We start from the raw sequence: 19202 nt of genomic DNA, 5'->3' as shown, positions 1-19202 counted from the left end.
ACGTGAAACCCAATTATTATCATCCTTCACCCGTTCATTATCCTGGGTGACGAATTCCTCAGATGTCAGATGGGCGTTGATTATGCACAAGCCGCTGGGGTTTTGGTCAGGCTATCGTGTCAATTGGATCGTTTATTATGGTGAAAGTAATGTCTTACCGATTCTTCATGACATGGCGGCTCTCATGTAGCCAGAACTTCATGGCGGAGTTGAAATTGAGTTTGTCCTAAAAATACTCCATGATATTATCCTTTGGATGTTGTTTCAAAATGCCGACTATATAAAAGGCTCACGGCCTTGTTGGGTCCCGTTATCGTCCATATCCATATCCAATCTCAATTACAGTATACCGGCTGTGCATATCTCTAACAGTCATGTCTGCTACGACGACCATAGCCAACAGTGTCTCCACCAGTGCATCTGCAGAATCATCATGTATCAACGTCACACCAGATAAAAATGGTTATGTGCCCGAATGGGCTTGCAGTATGTGCTCGCTTTGTCACCAGAAATCAAAAGCTAATAATGGTAGATGCCAACTACAATTTTAATCCATCGTTTGCCGCAGCAGTTATCTTCACGTTACTTTTCTTCGTCGTTACAATAGTCCATATCTTCCAGGCATTTTACCACAAGAAGCTAAGACTATGTTGGGTATTGATTATGGGGTGTATGTGGGAATTTACGAGTTTTGCGATACGCTCAGCTAGTACAAAAATGCAACAAAATGTTGCTCTGGTCACTGTCTCTCAAATTTTGGTTCTACTTGCCCCTATGTGGGTCAATGCCTTTATATATATGGTTCTGGGTCGAATGATTTACTTCTTCGTTCCAGGTCAGAAAGTTTGGGGTATCAAAGGTATTCAGATAGCCAAGATCTTTGTATGGCTTGATGTGCTATCTTTCATAACACAACGTAAGATGCTTCCATTCACCAACGGAGCTCTTTTCTAACTCATTGCATAGTTGTGGGTGGTGTACTAATATCTCCCGACGCGGATCCAACTATCTTAATGGCCGGTATCCATATCTACATGGGCGGTATTGGATTCCAAGAATTTTGCATTCTGATTTTCACAGCCATCGCCATCAAATTTATGTTCATCATGCAACAACGTGAAAGATCTATGGGAGTTAGTGCCAATCAAATACTAGATCAGAGACATCGAGGTTGGAGACCTCTTTTGTATACCATGTTTATGTCTCTCGCACTAATAACTACCCGAATTATCTACCGCTTGGTAGAATTTTCAGCTGGTCTCGATCCAAGCAAGAATCCAATACCATATCATGAATGGTATTTCATGGTCCTTGATGCTTTGCCTATGTTGATTGCAGTTGCATTAATGAACGTTGTTCATCCTGGTAGAATATTGGTCGGTGAAGGAAGTGAGTTTCCTCGATTGTCAAGAAGAGAAAAGAAGGAAATGAAAAGGCTGCAGAAGATGGAGAAGGAAGCTGCAAGAAATGAAAAGAAAGCAATTAAGATGGGGAAGAAAGACAATATTATCTATATCGGTTTGGACGAACCGGCGAGTACTCCTCCTGGTTATTCCGAATATACCAGCTATCCAGGTTATAATCATGGGTATCGATAGTGGGAATTTTGGAAGAGATGATTCTGTAAATATGAAAATTATTAGCTGTTGCACACTGGAGTGGTCGCCTCCTCCCGTGAAAAGTTGAAAGTGTCGGTGGTCTTGTGTTTGGAGACAACACGTGTATATTCATCGGCAAAGTTCCGATGATTCCACGACATAAATCATGAATCTATCTTTTGGGGCTGCAACGACAGTCAAAAATATTACTTGAATCTACTTATTAAATTGCATTCAGTTGTATGGTCTGGTTTTTCTTTATCTTTTTCACTTCTTTTTGCGACCTGTAAGTTGCATATTAGTCTATTTAAGGAATTCTTCATCCCTTACCTCACGCGTAATTCTCGGGGGCTTGGTAACACAATGGCTTTGTTGAACGCAAGTATCCGAATCCAATGTTTCACAACACAATTTCGCACTTTCTTTTGCTGGGTTTTGTCAGTATCTTGTAGAGACAGATAATCCAAATTCATGTTGCTCATTGTCACTTGTTGACTTTCTAGACCTGTAGAACTTTCTTCGGTGTTACTTGCATTCCTTGTTTCCACAAGGGCATCTTGCTTTCCTCGGTTCAACATGCCTCATTCTGCATGCCGTGGGGTTTTCTATCCCTTTTGTTTGTTCAACATCAAGCCATGGCACTCATGATGCAAGCCAAGGTTTGGTCTAAATGCATTGGATTCGCCGAATGGAGCCATCATGTCTTTCCTCGAACGAACTTAGGATTACACAATAAATCGACCCGGAAGATAACCAAATGTGGAAATCGGATAACAGCTCAACATACCCGGAGATGAATGGTTATTTGACATATGGAAACTTCTCCAATGTACATCGTCTTTTACGGATATTCCTCTCTCACTCGCTATTGTTATGTATTTCGATTGAGATTTGACATTGAAGATGGGAGTCCTTATGGAGCGAATGGCGGAGGCATCCACAAATGAACCTAGAGCTGGAAAGGTTTTCTCAATTATTCTGTCTATGATCTCAATGGCAGCTTTAGCAATTTGTATGAGTAAGTTTGTCCGCCTGATAGAATAACCTACACGTCGCAAGATACTAAGACTCTCATGCAGCTCGTCGCGTTCAAAATGTACAGGACTGGTCTCGATACCCTCTTGTTTGTTGGTGTAAGTTCTGAGGGATTATCTACCAGGCTTTTGTTACTAGAGCTTCGTAACTGATGTATGAATTGAACAGTGGTTATTTTGATATATTTTGATTCCCTGGTATTTGTTCTTGGGTCTGCAGTTGTTTCGGCGGGGTTCGGTGTCAATTATTCAAAGCATATGTGCTCCAATGCTATTATATTATGTTTGTCTTGTTATATGACGACCAAAGTGAGTGCTGAAATCAGGAAATCAGATATGTTTTTTTCTGGTTGGTTTCGACCCATCGATTCCCAATAATACATCCAGTCAGCTGTACTTACGTGGTATCTTAGGTAGTAGGTTTTTTTTCTTCACTACGAGCGACCGCAACATTCACTAAAACCAGAAGTTTATCTACTATTTTCTCGTTGAAAGAGTTGTACGTTTGCTCATATGTATTTTTACTGTTTTATTTGCTAAAATAACAGTATATCATCCGCAGATCCTCAAAACCACGCTTCAAAGATCCTCTTTACCTCTTCAATTCGATTGGAATGCTGAGTTAGTCGCCTGATTTCTATGCACCAATTCAAGCATTAATTCATTTTAGTTCCTTACTGCGCAGTAATCGCGTTGAATTTTATCTTGTGAGTGTAGCTCCGAGTTTTTGTCGGAAAGGAGCTCTTGTTGATTTAAAATCCAAAGCCGATTCGCCAATTATGAGAACGGTGAATGCCGGATCGGAATGAAGCAGGTCGCGATGATACCTCTTATTGTAGGTGGTTTATCGCCTATTCTTCTAATAAATCCTTCGAGATATGTTCGAGGGGCACGTTTATTAACATTCGGTAGGCTTTCGATATATTGGTCAATGTGAGTCCATGATATTCACTGCAATCAGATGCCGGCCTAACATCTCTAGGTCTATTTAACCTTCTTATTTCTCGTTCCACTACAAGGTGATTTCATATCGAAATTTTCTTTCCAATCTCAACTAAACCTCATAGGTCTGTATTCTTACAAGAATAATCCGAACTCTCAAACGCGTGCCGTCGCACTCCGTACTTTTGTTGGAAGTTGTTGTGCGCTTACTTCTAGTGTCGTGTAAGTCACATCTCTTGACTTTTAGGATGATATCTGATATTATCCCTAGTAACTTGACGTTATTGTTGGTACTGAAAGGTGAACCAGGCTGGATATGTCTTATGTCTTGTAATCTTGATAGTAAGCGTCCATTACACCTTCTCTTTTTCAGAGAATCTTCAAAAGGCTCATATATACACCTAGTACTCTTTAGCGTTCTGGTTCTCCATTGGATAACTTCCAAAGACAATGCTTCCACTTTCCTCCCGCATCGTTCTCGCTCACATACCCATTCACGTACTTGTTCCTACCCTACTATTCGCACTAGCGCTCTCCCTTCTCCTATTTCTCCCCGACCACTTATTTCCAGTCCTCGTTCGATTTCTGGGGACTTTGGGTTTTCGAATAGAGATAATTTGTTTACGGATACGAACGCTGTGCATGGTGCAACACCAGATGATTATAGCTATGCCAGGGATGCTATTGATTTACCAACGGTTACGACGACTGTGACTGCGGGAGTAGGAATGGGAGATATGATGGATGAAGAAGAGGGAGGGAAGAATAGAGGGCTTGAGAATGGAAATAGAGAGACGGGGCTCAGGAGACCGAAAATGGCGATCACGGTAGAGAGGGATCATGTGAGGGAGGTGATTGAGACGGGAATTAGAATCGTGAATGATCGTGATCATGAGAGGTTGATTTTAACGCTGCCGAGGGGTATTAGTGGAGGTGGAGGTAGTATTGGGATTGAAATTGGGGGCGAGGAGAGAGAGGGGGGCGATGTAAAGATGGGGGAGGGCGATGATACGGATATTTCTTTTTGAGATGAGGGTATAGTGTTAATGAATATATACACACATTACCGGATAGGTTTAATTCATACCCCGCATTTTCACCTCAGGATCGTCGAGTGGCGGTTACACAAACTAAGCAGACGGCTGATGCATCTCCTCAGACTGTTAAGCAGGCCACATACTATAGCTTATAAAAGATATCGGGAAGGTAACGCATTCAGATCCACGATAGCTGAGGTTAGATTTATGATTGTTGGTAATTGTCTTGAGTTCTGTTCTCATACGAAACTGTAGGAGGTGCAAATAATGGGAGAAGGTTTGTACACACTGCCAGAAAGACTGACTAGATGGCGACAGGAACAATGACAAGTGAGGATTGATAGTCGGGCTTTGAAAATGATAGCGTGAGATTTGGTTCTATCATAAAACTAAATTTCCGAATTATATTCCCATTGAAGTCCAATTTTGAAGTCCGAAATTGCTTTGATTTTTCCACTGTCAGTTGGCGGCACCACCATGAGATTTCTCCAGTTAAATCTCTGCTGATCAATTCAGAAGCCCTAAAGAAATCTCTTATATAGAACGCACATCGAGAGACATCAATTCTGATAACTCACTACCCCGCATGCGCACTTCCTCCATTTCCCTCTCTCCAGGATGTATTTCTCCCTTATCCCGTATTAATGTTTAGTTCGCTACGTACTCTTCACACCTCCCTATATATCTCCCATATCAAACATTCCCACCACGACCAAAATAGAGTATGAAAGAAAGAAAAGCCAAACCAATGAACGAGGTAGTTGCTCAACTGACATGGTATTCTTATAAAAAAAATCTACGAAACTCTTGACAAATTTTGAAGCACATTTTTACCCTTCTACTGTCATTATATAGACTACAGTTGATTTTCATTATCTTGCCTGCTAATTATTTCAGACGACTACCATTCCCATCCCCTGATCATCCTCCAAATACAGCAGATCCCGAAGCCATCAAAGCATCCTCAACTTCAGCAATGGTTTGGAACCGCACACACGAAAAGATCTCCTGAACTATCTTTTGGCATTTGCTTTCAGGTTTCATGATACTAGCATCAGCATTGAGTAGTTCTTATATAGTCAATAAATGAGATGCTGTGTAGCCCTAAAAAATCCTGACAGTATCACTAGCCAGCAAGGAGTAAATGATTCACGTTCTACTCATATTCCCTAGTTTTGATACTCCCGCTACCCCTCTTTAGTTCACTCGCAATCCATCACTTATATTCCACCGACCCTACCTTAAAACTTACCCAGTCCATAAAAGGCACTATGTTGATGAACGAAGACACCAAATTCTCTGCACCTCGGGTGTGGAATAGATTCTATGAGCGTGTATTAATATCTCTTTCTTGTCAGAGTGTGGCAGAAATGAAATAGATAAAGAGAATAAGTCTAACTCAGCAAAAACGCGCGAAGAAACGAGATCTGATTTGAGTGAAAATTGGGAGAATGAGCGAATTCCAAAATGGCAACCACTGGAGGCAAATGAAGAAAAAGAAATTGGATTGACAACAATAATGTACCAAACTCACGTCCAAATAATCGTGACTTCTATACCTCTCGGATAGCTGTCCATTTACGCTTTCACACATTCACTCCAGAACCTGACGATTGACTTCTTCTCCGTACTTGCAGGTTACGGAAAAAAACTAAATGTATTTGCCATGGCATCACCACCTATCTTGACTGACTAAAATCAAGGAGAAAAGTAGTTTCTTTTAATGTCGAGGTCATATGCGATATGTGAGTAGTAGATTTAATGGATTCATAATAATCAGGACGATATGGAGCGAGAGAAATGAATGCATACATCATACACTCAGACAACATCCTATTCACCTGCATATCTCGCTTATCCAGCTTAACGAACTCAACATTATTACTACAAAAACTCTCCCACACTCCGGAGAAGAAACTCCAAGAATAAAATAAACTGATCGCAATCATCCACACAAGCCTGTGGGAATAAATGTACCACTTCTCAGGGAGGCTTTTTTTTTTTTCAGATCAATCATTACTGATATTCTCTAGTATCTAGCTATCCTGAGATGGGAATAGATTCCGAACGAAACATATGACAGTACATGTCATCGAATACAACGAAGATAACTGGAGAATATGACAATGGCTAAATATCAAGAGAATGTAGTTCATGACATTAAGAACAGAGATACCAACTACCAACTGATTTCCTACACCTGATCATATATTCCAATCCACATAACTGAATGACGGTGGGTATTGTGTGGTGGTGATGAAAATAGTGTCTAGGTACATGATATGATTATATAATTTCAAAAAAAAAAAAAAAAAAAAAAAAACAGCAGTGATGAGATATCCATAAAAAACTCTACCATATGAAAGCATAGGAGGGCCAGAAAATTTGTTCAAGAGAATCTACATCCGGGACTACCTGATATTTCCCCTCCAAGTCAGAGCATAATGACGCTAATATAAATCGTCTCCTCTTGCCTCTTGTCAAAACAATCACGTCGTTTTCCGAAAAAGATACTGCTCATAATATCATATATTTGTATTTACACGTCTCCAGATGAAGGGGTATTCTAAATTTTCAACGACCTTGGTACCCTAGTACTCAACACAATATGTATTCCGATCCCTCGCGCCAAAACTCCCAAGAATATACAGTCCAACTCATAACCATCTCTTTATCCACAAACCCCTCTCAAATCTCACCATCTACCTCTGTTTATGTCTATACATCCCCCTCAGCCCCACGAATGCGATGACTCGATACGCCGCCCCCAACGCAAGCAGCATAAGCATATCCTCGGTAAAGCGACCCAAATTATATCCGACCGCATTCTTCGCCGTTTCAATATCATATAGATAATCCATCGGACTGATATTCTGCGTGAAATATCCCTCCGCTAACCACGTGCCCGGAGTTGCTCTCCAGAGCCATACCAGATGCCAGCCTCGTACTTTTTTAAGAGAAGGCGACATACCATTAAGCACACCAACGATAAGGGATGACATGACTGCAAGAAGAGGTCCGTCTTCGCGACGGGTAACCATGGAGACGCAGGATGCGAGACCATATATGCACCAGAAATAGAGGAGATTAGCGGCGAACATATCAATCCAGCTAATTATCGGTGTAGTCATAAGCGCAAAAAACACTGTGAAGTGGAAATTTGCAAGAATCATTCTTGGGATAGTTGAGATAACTTTTCCGACGTAATACGCGAAGCGATTGTGTCCCGCTGCAGCTTCTCTCCAATAAACCAATTTCTCCTCACCAAAGACCTTTACTCCTGGCGCTGAAGCAGTGAGACCAATAGCTAGACCAACGAGAAGTGCCATTTGAGGAACAGAGCTGTAATCGATTGATGAAGAGAGCATTTCATATGGTTCGTTGAAAATACCGCGGAAATTTGCACCCTTTTGATTGAGTTCCGCGAGACCGATTAAGAATCCTGAAACGGCACCGACGCCTAACTCGAAGTAAAACGACTCCTTCATACGATATTGTTGAACGAGAGAGCGTTGGAAACAAAACCAAATTTGTCGATACCAGTATGTACCACGAGTTTTGATGGTTGAGGCGAGAGCATTTGACTCGGCGATTGAAACACCAGGACGTTTTACATCTTCGAATGAGTTATTTGGGTGATTTTGCCAATGTTCTATGAGAGGTTGGATACTAGCATCTCCAGTACGTTTGTAGAGACGACCTTCTCCGGCAATGATATCACCCATAATATCGGAAGGATTGCCATGGTCGGGGAATTTGAAACCAAGACGTTCGAAATGAGGTTTTACACCTACTTGAGGTCCTAAGTAGATCATTCGACCTGCACCGAGAAGTACTAGACTATCGAGAGATTCGAAAATTTCTTGTCGCGGTTGATGAATAATAGTCACGATTGTCATACCAAGACGAGAGAGAGCCTTGAGAGTTTTCATGATAGAATTTGCGGCTGTTGCATCTAGACCAGAAGTGGGCTCATCAAGAAAAAGGGCCCTGGTAATAATGTGAGTTAAGAAATAAGAAAGTTTGAGCTGAAAACTTACATAGGTGCAGCCGCTAATTCCATACCAATACTAACTCTTTTTCTTTGACCACCTGAAATGACTGGAGCAGCAGTACTACCTACTAATGAATCCTTTACGTGAGAAAGTTGAAGACAAGCAAGTAAAACATCAACATGATGTTGGATCTCGTCCTCCTTCCATGTGCATGGTAACCTGATTCTAGCAGAATGAAGAATATTTTCCCGAACAGTAAGTTCTGGTAGAACAATATCGTCTTGGGGTACATATCCAATGATTTTTTTGTACCTGTAATTGTTATTAGTTGCTGTTGCATACCATCGGCTGGAGAACTTACTTCGAGATATCACCCGCGACGCCATTAACTTTAGTAACCCCACCAGTATTTTTCGTTTTACCCATGAGAACATTTACAAAAGTAGCTATTACCCGTTAGCCTCGAATTCGGATAGAAGAGCATTGATGAAAATTACATTTTCCAGCTCCTGAAGCACCCATTACTCCCCATAAACTTCCAGCGTCAATCAAACCCGAAACTTGTGAAAGAATAGGCTTCGGAGCCTTTGGTGGGTGGAATTTTAGATCCTCGAATTCGAATGATAATCCGAATTTACTTCCTCCGAAGCATCTCGACAAAGATTGAACAAACAATTGTAGATCAGTATTCATAACTTGCTCCTCCCCCGCGTTTTGACCATCATATAAGAATTCCTCATCCAGATTACCCAATTCCTCAAATCCGGTAGGTCTTCGCTGAAGGTTCATAATTCTCTCTTCCATGGCAATATCGCTTTGCTCTCGGGCCACCTGTAGTTGCTCATCATGGATTTGAGAATACTCTCTTCCTCGAAACATTCCTGGCTTTGTGTAAGTCTTCCTATTCGATCGCTTCTCTTTCGAATGATTCCGAGCTCTATTGCTGAATTTTCGTTTCAAAGTTATGCCCAGTGCTCCAATTAACATCGCCACATCCACAATTATCAATATAGCCAATGGGATAAGATTCATATCTCTAACACTTTTTTCCGGGCATCTCGAGCTAATTGCACATTTCGTTGGCAAAGTTGATCCTGCGCGACAATAAGATCCCGCTGGACATGGATTTTGTAGCTTTCCTGGCTCCGGACAAAAATATCCGGCTGGACAAAGCGAAGGTTCGTAAGTTCCCATTGTTGGTATACATGCTCCTCCTGAGAACCTCAATATTTGACACAGAGGAGTTGGAGGACAGTATTGTGGTAGATTTGTAAGAGTATTGTTTGGACCTGCGAAAGAGAATTATATTAGTTTCTTCTGGTGCCAATTGAACACCCAGAATTGTTCTTTTACTCACAGTAAAAGCCCTTTGAGCATCCAGTAGTATTCCACGAAGCTGCATCTTGAATAATTACTGGTTGTCCACCGGATACACAGGTGGAATTCGTCGTCGCCGTTGACCCCTCCATTATTATTATATTACACAAACTTTGAAAGAATAATCAAAGTAAAATTGAAACGAAATCAACAAGATAATAAGAAAAGCTCACATTTTATGGACGCAACAGAGGATTATACTTATTGTCTGCGCCTGTCCCCTGCTCCCTTCAACATACCTTTACGTGAACAGGTGAGATTGAAGGCTGTGGGTACTAGGCAAGGCTCCGTATTGGCTTCTTGGGCCTTTAAGCCTTATTTGCATACATCTCTGCGCCGCATATCCACAGTTAGATCCATATCTATCAGGGTATCTATTCCGTTATATCGTTCTATCCAGGTCGGCTGAATGAATAAAGTTGAGGAAGATTACTACATTAATGACAACACTATTGTAACCGAATATAGATCCGTACACAATCATACTGTAAGACCTAGATACGTCCAAGCGATTGTTGATTAATTGGGCTGTGAGTTCTTCCATACGAATGGACGTATGGGAGTGTTTTCCCTAGGTAAGCTCTAGCTACTGCTGGAGTTACCTGCACCTTGAGATTTGAGCCAACGGCCAACCAACATTTGAACAAACAAACAAGCATCCACCATTCCAACCACCGAAATAAAACGTTGGTGATTGGTTTCTGACACACGATCTCTCCACTAACAGACACCTGGCGCATGGTGGTCCTCGAGGTTCAGTGAGCTTGTTTGCCAGCTTGCTCATGTTGCTTATGTTGGTTGCTGTTAGATAGCAGATAGAATTACAGATTACCTAGGGACCGACTGGTAAAAGTTTAAATGACGGAGCACGTGACCCACTTAAATTTTATGGGACCTCTACGCTTTCCACTACAATCCCATTTTCTCAGAGAATTCACAATTCATCCAGTTGAAGCTTAAGATGTCGACGTATCGAGTCCCGAATCACCTCTTCCTCCGTTTCAATATCATGACTGTATGTTCCTCCCGAATTCGAGCTGGCTGGTTCATTTCATGTGTTCATAGATTTTGTACAGGAAGGTCCATCTAATGCAATCAAATATCCCCCTTGCTAGCGATGCTTATCATGTAAGGCAATCCACGTTGTCCTAGCCAAGCCCCATAAGGCTTAACTTTTTTAAGCAATTTTCGAATCCTCCAACTAGGGTACAACAACAACACAGCCTTCTTAAAATTCGAGAACTCTGGACAGAAAGCAAGGTGCAATAAAAAGAATACAGTCAGCAAAAAGAGTTATGGTTTCATGACCAAGTACTATCCTGATGTCTTACCCGAGACGATGATCCTCAAATCCTTCGAAGATCGTACAGTACCCCATCATATTAAAACTCCATTTCTCGAAACTTTACTGATCCCACTCTCCAGCTCCAAATCAGCCTTGAAAAATCTGCCTAGTCTCTGGGTACGCTACATCGCTACTCCACTAGCTGTATGTCAAAAGCATAGCTGTTCCCGCAGGACCGTTTTAAATCTGGGATGCTGCCAGTGAAAAAAGTTCAAAAAAATATCTTGTTGAGTTTTATACATACACCGCTAGTGCATGCATCTTAGCAGTGCAAGAATGCGCAATTGTTTGTTCGTGAGGTCAGTGACCTGCAACATCGACATTATTGTTTAATGATCATCTGATGCTTCTATTCAGTATCTCTCGAGTCTCGATCGAATTTTCTGTGGTCAATTCGAGAGGGACCCTTCGAGAGTCGCTGCTGTTATACTGAAATTGCTTGGTACACCCGTTCAAGGGACATTTGTGTAGCAACGTTATATAGCAGTAGCATAGACACGATTTGCTTTGCTAAGCAGTACAGCTTCTCATTGAAAATGTTTGTAGTAAAAATTTTAACAGCAAAGTATTACACATTTTTTCATTTGATCATCCCACTCCTATTTCAATATCGTCATTGTCTTTTTCTTCGCGTTGCAGGCAGCAGCAAAATGTGCTATAAACATATTTTAGCCAAGAAAAATTAGATAAGAGACCCGATGTAAATAATTTGACACCTCGAGGCAGGACAAACCAGTTCGACTCCACTTCATCAACTAAAGATAGTGTCTACTTCGTAGAATAACATTAGCACCAGTGTTTGACCCACTTAAGCGATCCGATCTTTACCCCCCGCATTATAGCCTGTATAATTTCTTTGGGTACAAAACTTGTCAAGCCTAGACAGTATGAATGAGGGTGCGGATGTTGTTTCACATGCAGATTTGATCCCTGGATTATTAGCCGCTTGGGATTCCACAGGTCTGGTACTGCTCCTTGGGCGTCTAAGTTGACCGGAAAAGTTGAGAAGAGATGCGAGCCAGCTTGAAAGAATGAAGTATTGCTACATTCGATGTTATCCACACCCCAAGGCTCAAATTTCATGCTGCTACTAAGGGGTGGCTTTCATGGAACTCAGTATATATTCGGTGGGAGCAACCAGATTCAGTCCTTATCTCCGTCGAGTAGCGACCGCACATTTCGAATCAGGCCTTCGTCTAAACACATGATCACATCATCAATTTCTGTGGCATACAATTTTAAAGGCGCAAGGCGACTAGCATAGAACTTGTTCTTTATGGTGAACATTCAAGGAAGCAGAATTACCATTCTAGAATCTGATAGCTTGGAAGTTGTGATCAGAGGAACTAAAATCTTTTGAAATCCAACACGTCACTCCTCTCATTCGGCCTACTTCATCCACATATTGTGATTTTCACTCTTGACACAAGATATCGCAACACTGTTGTCGCATATGCTAGGATATGTTGAAGTTAATCTACAACCACATGCGCATGTCAAAGTAATTGGCCTCCTTTGTAATTCAAAGCTCCATGGTCTATGCTCTACATTAGCAGGATCAAAATGGAGCGGCAATTCAACTGTCAAAAATGACGAGCTTCCTGCAACCCCTTCCTGCGACCCTTATCCGTCTCCACATATCGCTCCTTAGGCATCTTCTCATTCAATCCGAGAGTATCATATCTCGGCATCTCCTTAATCCTATCCGTCCATCTCCCAATTCACAGTATCCCCCTACCCACCCCGCACTATTCTACAAATAACGCAGCATCACTCATTACCTCAAAATCCTAAAGAAAAAGGCATCATCCACAATTACATAACTATCCAGCGCCATCTCACTCCCCTCCAAATCCTCTCTTTCAATCGTCCCGAAAAATAGATCAAACAAATCCAGCCACTCCTCCGACTTCTTCAGATTAACTGAACACGCATGATTAGTCCCGCAACCACCACAAAAAAAAAAAAAAAAATCAAAACTCAAAAAAAAAAATCGCGTGGGCCGGGTAGAAGATTCAAAGAATCGTATGGCATGATAGCACTCAGAAAGTCGAAAACCGCTCGATTTTCAGCTACGACGGGAATTCGGTCCTCTGCAGATTCTTCTTCAAAGGAAGATAGTTTTTGCTTGCTTATCACAAGAGAGCCGATGGGAAAACTAAGCGGTACATTCATGATTTGGTATATTTTGATTTTACTAGAGTTTTTGAAGAGATGGACAGTTTCTTCTTTCTGAACAAAAAAGTCCGTTGTTATACGCAGGGATGTAAGAGTTGCACAAGAGGATTCTATCGCAGCATTCAGAATAGTCAGAGAGAACAAGTTATTAGTACGTAATTGAATTTGGGCTAAAGAGAAAGATCAAAGCTCATTTCGAAAATGAGGGCGGCAGCATGCACGCGAGAGAAAGTAAGGAGTTAGAGCTGAGCTGAGCTGAGATGAGAACATCATGTTCCAGAGAGTGAGTGGCATTCATTTTATTGATTGTTTGCTAAAAGAGAGTAGAAAGAGGCAAAACCCTTATGAAATAACCCTCGAAACCCATCCTTTCTCATTTCAAAAGCCACCGGTGCTCTTCAGCGGCCTAAATATGACTTTGCAAATTGGTCCCTCATTTCGTGGCCCAAATTGCCGATACCAAATTCAACCATAAGTTGTGTCTGAACAAAAAAGCAATGATTTTCCTTCAAAGTGCACAACCACTAAAATGTAATTCGTCGTTGGCTGTGATTTCGACTTGACTGATCACTTGAGACGAATCTGCACGTACGCCCTTAATCCAGATATGCTTACTAAACAAAACGGTAGCATTTCTCGGCGGAATGTTAATCTTCTCAATTACTTCTGATTCTCTGAACTCCGTGAATGACGACGAACTGTTGTAGGTGAACTGGTAGTTGAGGTTGACGCTAAATTCGACAAGCCCAATGCCAGATGAAGCCGATACCTCAACACCGATGCTGTGTTCCATCGATTCGCTTTGTGTTTTGCTGACGCCGTATTTGATTGTCACCTGGCGGTCAAAGGGACCGTTAGTGTCATTCACCCAAGCAGCCTCACAATGCCATGCGATAGATCTGCTTATGACACAGAAGGGGTTCCTGATCAGGTCAAGGCTCCGTTCATCGTCGATAGGATAGAAAGCAGTAAAGGGTAATACGACTCTGCATTGCGCCTGCTGTGAAAATTGATCTCCAACTTCAGGGATTGTGGTCGGCGTAATGCTTGGCGCCCGGACGTCGAATTTCTGGAATTGATTTTCTACTTCCAACAAGGGAACGTAAGCAAGGCTAAGAGATGGCTTCACGTCGTATGCACCATGCGCACGGAATGTACCGGCAGAAATAGGAAGGTACTCATGACCGTTGAGGCCAGTAGATTCAGGGACGAGTTGCCAGAAGGATACATTCTTGGCAGCTCCAGATTTCTTGTCGTCCCAGAAATCACTTGCTGCGTAATTGGCGACGTGGGTTAGATCGACTCGCAAACACCATATTGCTGATGTGCTAGGTGGCACACTGTGACTACCACCAACAACATCACCAAGTGAAATGTAGCCAGACGGGGCATTAGGTCGCCAGATAGCACCATCATGTCGTCCACCACTCTTTGCGTCATTCCAAATTTGCGTATAGCTAGTTGGCCTTGCAAGTGCGGACCTTTCCCCGACGGTGGTGATTGATTCGGGTTCGGTCCGACGAGTATGGAAGCTTGCTTGCCGTTGATTTCATTGTAGTGGGTGACGCCAATGCTGCCCAAGGCACATAAATTACCCTGGGGCTTTGGGTTGAAGAAGGCAGCATTTCTTCTCGCACCGCTTTTGATGTCGCTATAGATCCAGTCATATTAAGATGTCAAGGTGACTCTGAGCTCACCGTAGTCGCGGGTCTGGTTTACCATTATTATGAGTGGTAAGAGGTTGAGGATAGCTCAAGTTAAAGGTGTGTGAACTATTGAAGTAGTTGCTTGGGAATAATTCTCTGACGTTTTTATATAAAGATAGCTGTAAAGGTTGGAATCTACATAGATGTACGTCGTCGAATAAGGAAGTTCTAAGTAGGGACTTTTCTTTATTCTATTGAGCTCGCATTGCAGGTCGCATTGCAGATCGCATTAATCTATCCAGCTCGTAAAATCGTCGTATAAACGCCCGTTTCCACTAATATAACAGCTCACTTGTCGAGGAAGCAGTGTATGAATTCATCGAACAGCCCAAAAATTGTGCCTCCGGGTCACTAAAGGCCGATGAGTGTTACATGACAGCTTGTCCACCCCACTAGAGACTATGTAACACGCGCTAGAGACATATATCAAAGTCGTATTTCTTAGATTCTTCTTGGTCTGACAACAACCTCTCCACTCAAGAAGATTCTCAAAGCAAAAAGATCCACAAGTGATAAATTCTAGTAGTGATATAAAAATAAGTAATACAACACTTATGAATATCATTATCCGAACTCAGAGCTCAGCTCGTATCATTGTGTGTGTGTATGCAATGTTGATCGTCTGGGGTTTAGTGCGAAAGGTCTTCTAACCAGGTTGATGGAGATCTACTAGCTTTACATCACATGTAATGTAACATGTATATCCTTTTAAAAGCAAAGTGCAGGAATTGGCTCAAAAGGAAAAAAGCCACACATCTTCATTAAATCTTGAGACGATTAGCATTTTTGAATCTTAGTGCTTTACAATAGGCCTTCAATTCCCAATTGGGACGAACAATACTAGGAGAGAAAGACCCTTAGTTTTCTTCTAACCAGGTTGACGGAAATCGACTTACTAGCTTTACATCGCATCGCATCAGACGCAATGCAATGCAATGCAACGCAATGCAACACATTCTCCTATTCAAAAACAAAGTGCAGACAACGATCCAAAAGGCAGAGAGGCAGCGGGAAGGAACTGTATCAAATCTCGAGGGGTTGTTGAAGTCTTTGTGCCTTGGACTAAAATAGCGGGGGTTTGTTCTTGGTGTGGAGAGTTGTACACTACCCCTCTTCACGTGAACGAAGAAAATTATTGAAAACTACCTATGCTTTAATAATATATAATATTATTCACAGATGGATATATATCATAAATCCCCAGTATTTAGACAATTGAATAGTTTCTCTTTGTTCGTTTTAATCCTCGCATTAAAAAAGTTGATAGATTGATTTGATATGTAATTTTGAAAGAGAATACTTTTTGGGTGTACAGTTTTTCTCGTTCTCGTGGAGCCCCCTCCTCCCCCCCTTCTTAGCCAATAATGTGTTCATATTCATAGGAAGGAAATATATCACAATCAATATCTATCCATTCATTCTTCATGCCATATATTAAGATCGATTAATCCTATGGAATACATACTACCTACTCAAGCAGATAAGGACTTCCTATGACACGACCTTCACATAGTTCACATAGACTCGGCTATTCCACCTGAGAGTCCTCACTCTGTCATCTTCTATCAATGACTGATCCATTCAACTTCCCCTCCCCCTCTCCCTTCCCAGCCGTATTTCCCTTCCAAATTCTACCCCGCCCATCAACCCCGTCCATCCACTCCCCCACACTTCCCCACCCTCCTAAAATTACAATAATCCAAAAAACTCCTATTATTAAAAAGATCCACACTCAATTGTAAGTACGCCTTCCATTCATCCAGATATCTCTCGCATGAAATCAAAATACAAAAACCATAAATCCCATCAGCCATCCCAATCCCATCCGTGTAATGTAGTGTCATTTGCTCATCAATCATTGCTCATCCATACTCCAAATGCGCTATCCCACCCATCCATCCATCCACTCTTCCATGTACTTCACCATAAACTCAAAGTTTCGTACCTCCCTCCCTATTATTATCGCTTAAACGTCTTCCAATGCTAGCACCACCAGAACTTGGTCCTGCACGACCATTATTATCATCAGGAGTACTGGCACCACCTCCACTACTACTACCAGCACCATTACCGAAGCTGCGTCGCTGACCTTCTCCTCTTCGAACATTCAAAAGCCAACGAACATACATATTGAGTGTGCTTATCGTATTGCGAAGTTCGACGATTTGATCTTTCAATGGAATGGTTTCATTCAAAAGCATAACACTTTGACGAGCTTCCATCTCGGCGATACTGGCAGTAAGCGCATTGATCCTGCTCTGTTGTGACTCAACGACCGAGAGAAGATAAGTATTAGGTGTTTCGTAGGAATCGTCCGTCATTGATAATCCTGCAAGAGAAGGGGCCGTTGCGTCGGCTCGATCGAAAGTTCCATTGTCACTAATACAATTCTCAAGATGTTTGATCTTACGCTCAAACCGATCAATCTTTTCACTCTTGACTTTATTATCGGCTTGCATTTTTGCCGCCCATGGACCCAATCTCTTAAGCTCGCACTTGCTTTTGTGATCATCAATGTTTTTTCTCTTACACTCATGATCACAGCCAAACTCTGACCATTGACATTTTACAATGCCTTCTGAACATTGATCGATATGTTCCGACTCCTTGATACGTAAGATCCTTTCACCACATTGACCGCAATTGGCACGACGGAAAGTGCATTTCGACTCGCAATGTTCTTCCATATCCTTCTGCAGCAAAGTCTCGTCACAGTACGGACAGAAAGAATCATAGTGAAGACAACCATTTGGTTGATGAAGTCTCTTGATGAGTTGCTTGCAATCAGGATCCAAACATGCGATTTCAACTTCCTTACAATGAATAGCGAGATGATTGCGAAGTTTTGATCTTTGGAGATGAGTTTTGCAACTTGGGCAAACAATCATCAAATCATTGACTTGTTGAACGATAATTCTGTTTGATTGACGAAGTGGATCATTGCGTGAAATTGGGTAACGGTCCATGGGACATTTCTCCGTAACAGCCAAAGCTTGAGTGATACAATCTCTACAGAAGGTATGATCGCAATAAATGGTGACTGGATCAACCAAAGGAACGCGACAAATTGGACAGATGAGGTTTTGGTCGGGAGGATTTACGTAGTCAACGGCCCGATAATCGAGAGTGTCCTCATCGCGTCGATCTCGTTCTTCTTCTCCGATGACTTCCATAATTCCTCGGTCGAGTAAAGTTGGACGACGAGAGCGTGAATGGTAGGAGTTTTCGGGCGAAGAATGAATACTGGAAGCTGGGGTATTATTTGGAACGTGAAGAACCGGCTGTGTAACTTCGGATTGAGGCGGATAGTAAGCAAAGCCAATGTGAGTTGTAGCAGGATCGTAACCTTCGAAAATGAAGATATTGTTGGGCGGAGTGTTTGGTCGAGAAATGTGTGAGACAGGTGTAGCAGCTCCATTTGTTGGAGTATTCGGTGGAGGCATGTTGACTCAGCTATGGAGACGACCAAATGGACGGATTAATTGATCGATTGATAATTCATCCAAATGCAATGCAAATCGCTACTAAACCTTAAAGTACGAGAACTGTGGATGCGACTTGAAGCCCGCAAGATTCTTAGGGGGAATTGAGAGCATCAAAAACAGTTGTCGTTGATCTGGTTGATGAAGATGGCAACAATATCGGACCACGTGAATTATTGGAACTGTCGCAGGTGTGGATTACAGAGAGGATTGTAGGTTACTTGTGAGAAAGGAACGAGGAGAAAAGAAGTCTTGCAGAGGCAAAGGTGTTTAGCATAAATCCTGATGGCGCTTCATGAATAGACGTGCGTGAAAGCGGCTGGCAAGAACCTCCCGCGTCTATCACCGTTCGCTCTTGTTGTGGTTGTGGTTATGGTTATGGTTATGGTTATGGTTATGGTTATGGCTGTGGTGGTGCTTGAGATGTCGGGATGTCTTGGGCGCCAGAAGATGCGAATTTGCGTCTCTGGTCTCAAGATCAACCCTACAGCCACCTCACGTGCGCATT

The 19202-nt window shown here is 42.1% G+C and overlaps 5 protein-coding genes across 5 annotated transcripts; 2 read left to right on the top strand and 3 right to left on the bottom strand.

The window, feature by feature from the left end:
• Positions 1–169: 169 nt before the first annotated feature.
• On the top strand, positions 170–1835 carry BCIN_13g01110 (hypothetical protein). Its single transcript, XM_001557071.2, has 3 exons — positions 170–486; positions 533–916; positions 967–1835. Exons 1-3 carry the CDS (start codon positions 375–377, stop codon positions 1596–1598), a joined length of 1128 nt encoding a protein of 375 aa, XP_001557121.1. The 5' UTR covers positions 170–374; the 3' UTR covers positions 1599–1835.
• Positions 1836–2148: 313 nt separating this feature from the next.
• On the top strand, positions 2149–4658 carry BCIN_13g01100 (hypothetical protein). Its single transcript, XM_024696650.1, has 12 exons — positions 2149–2616; positions 2678–2731; positions 2802–2941; positions 3046–3131; positions 3195–3253; positions 3303–3339; positions 3398–3467; positions 3545–3565; positions 3615–3651; positions 3700–3796; positions 3846–3916; positions 3980–4658. Exons 1-12 carry the CDS (start codon positions 2502–2504, stop codon positions 4600–4602), a joined length of 1410 nt encoding a protein of 469 aa, XP_024552463.1. The 5' UTR covers positions 2149–2501; the 3' UTR covers positions 4603–4658.
• A 2467-nt stretch (positions 4659–7125) lies between these two features.
• Positions 7126–10132, bottom strand: BCIN_13g01090 (hypothetical protein). Its single transcript, XM_024696649.1, has 5 exons — positions 9964–10132; positions 9104–9895; positions 8968–9052; positions 8652–8918; positions 7126–8601 (listed from the first exon to the last, which is right to left on the bottom strand). The coding sequence occupies exons 1-5, from the start codon at positions 10073–10075 to the stop codon at positions 7314–7316; spliced, it is 2544 nt and encodes an 847-aa protein (XP_024552462.1). The 5' UTR covers positions 10076–10132; the 3' UTR covers positions 7126–7313.
• A 3662-nt stretch (positions 10133–13794) lies between these two features.
• BCIN_13g01080 (hypothetical protein) lies at positions 13795–15173 on the bottom strand (the record flags this gene model as incomplete). Its single annotated transcript, XM_024696648.1, has 2 exons — positions 13795–14935; positions 15102–15173. 2 exons carry the CDS (start codon positions 15171–15173, stop codon positions 14015–14017), a joined length of 993 nt encoding a protein of 330 aa, XP_024552461.1. The 3' UTR covers positions 13795–14014.
• A 1464-nt stretch (positions 15174–16637) lies between these two features.
• BCIN_13g01070 (hypothetical protein) lies at positions 16638–19101 on the bottom strand. The gene has a single exon (XM_001557077.2). The coding sequence runs from the start codon at positions 18653–18655 to the stop codon at positions 17144–17146; it is 1512 nt and encodes a 503-aa protein (XP_001557127.2). The 5' UTR covers positions 18656–19101; the 3' UTR covers positions 16638–17143.
• Positions 19102–19202: the final 101 nt, after the last annotated feature.

This window comes from Botrytis cinerea, chromosome 13 (assembly GCF_000143535.2).
Source record: "Botrytis cinerea B05.10 chromosome 13, complete sequence".
Taxonomy (NCBI): domain Eukaryota; kingdom Fungi; phylum Ascomycota; class Leotiomycetes; order Helotiales; family Sclerotiniaceae; genus Botrytis; species Botrytis cinerea.
Note: the sequence above shows the minus strand (reverse complement) of the source record. Positions and strands in the feature narration are given on the sequence as shown.

What these genes read in the sequence shown, in the direction of transcription:
- BCIN_13g01100 (XM_024696650.1), top strand. Translation starts at nt 2,502, where the DNA reads ATGGGAGTCCTTATGGAGCGAATGGCGGAGGCATCCACAAATGAACCT. An exon ending in ATCGCGTTGAATTTTATCTT is followed by an intron (nt 3,340 to 3,397) that starts GTGAGTGTAGCT and finishes TAAAATCCAAAG; the next exon opens with CCGATTCGCCAATTATGAGA. An exon ending in ATTTCTCGTTCCACTACAAG is followed by an intron (nt 3,652 to 3,699) that starts GTGATTTCATAT and finishes TAAACCTCATAG; the next exon opens with GTCTGTATTCTTACAAGAAT.
- BCIN_13g01070 (XM_001557077.2), bottom strand. Translation starts at nt 18,655, where the DNA reads ATGCCTCCACCGAATACTCCAACAAATGGAGCTGCTACACCTGTCTCA.
- BCIN_13g01110 (XM_001557071.2), top strand. Translation starts at nt 375, where the DNA reads ATGTCTGCTACGACGACCATAGCCAACAGTGTCTCCACCAGTGCATCT. An exon ending in TGTGCCCGAATGGGCTTGCA is followed by an intron (nt 487 to 532) that starts GTATGTGCTCGC and finishes TAATAATGGTAG; the next exon opens with ATGCCAACTACAATTTTAAT. An exon ending in GCTATCTTTCATAACACAAC is followed by an intron (nt 917 to 966) that starts GTAAGATGCTTC and finishes CTCATTGCATAG; the next exon opens with TTGTGGGTGGTGTACTAATA.
- BCIN_13g01090 (XM_024696649.1), bottom strand. Translation starts at nt 10,075, where the DNA reads ATGGAGGGGTCAACGGCGACGACGAATTCCACCTGTGTATCCGGTGGA. An exon ending in TGCTTCAGGAGCTGGAAAAT is followed by an intron (nt 9,053 to 9,103) that starts GTAATTTTCATC and finishes AACGGGTAATAG; the next exon opens with CTACTTTTGTAAATGTTCTC. An exon ending in GAATTAGCGGCTGCACCTAT is followed by an intron (nt 8,602 to 8,651) that starts GTAAGTTTTCAG and finishes CATTATTACCAG; the next exon opens with GGCCCTTTTTCTTGATGAGC.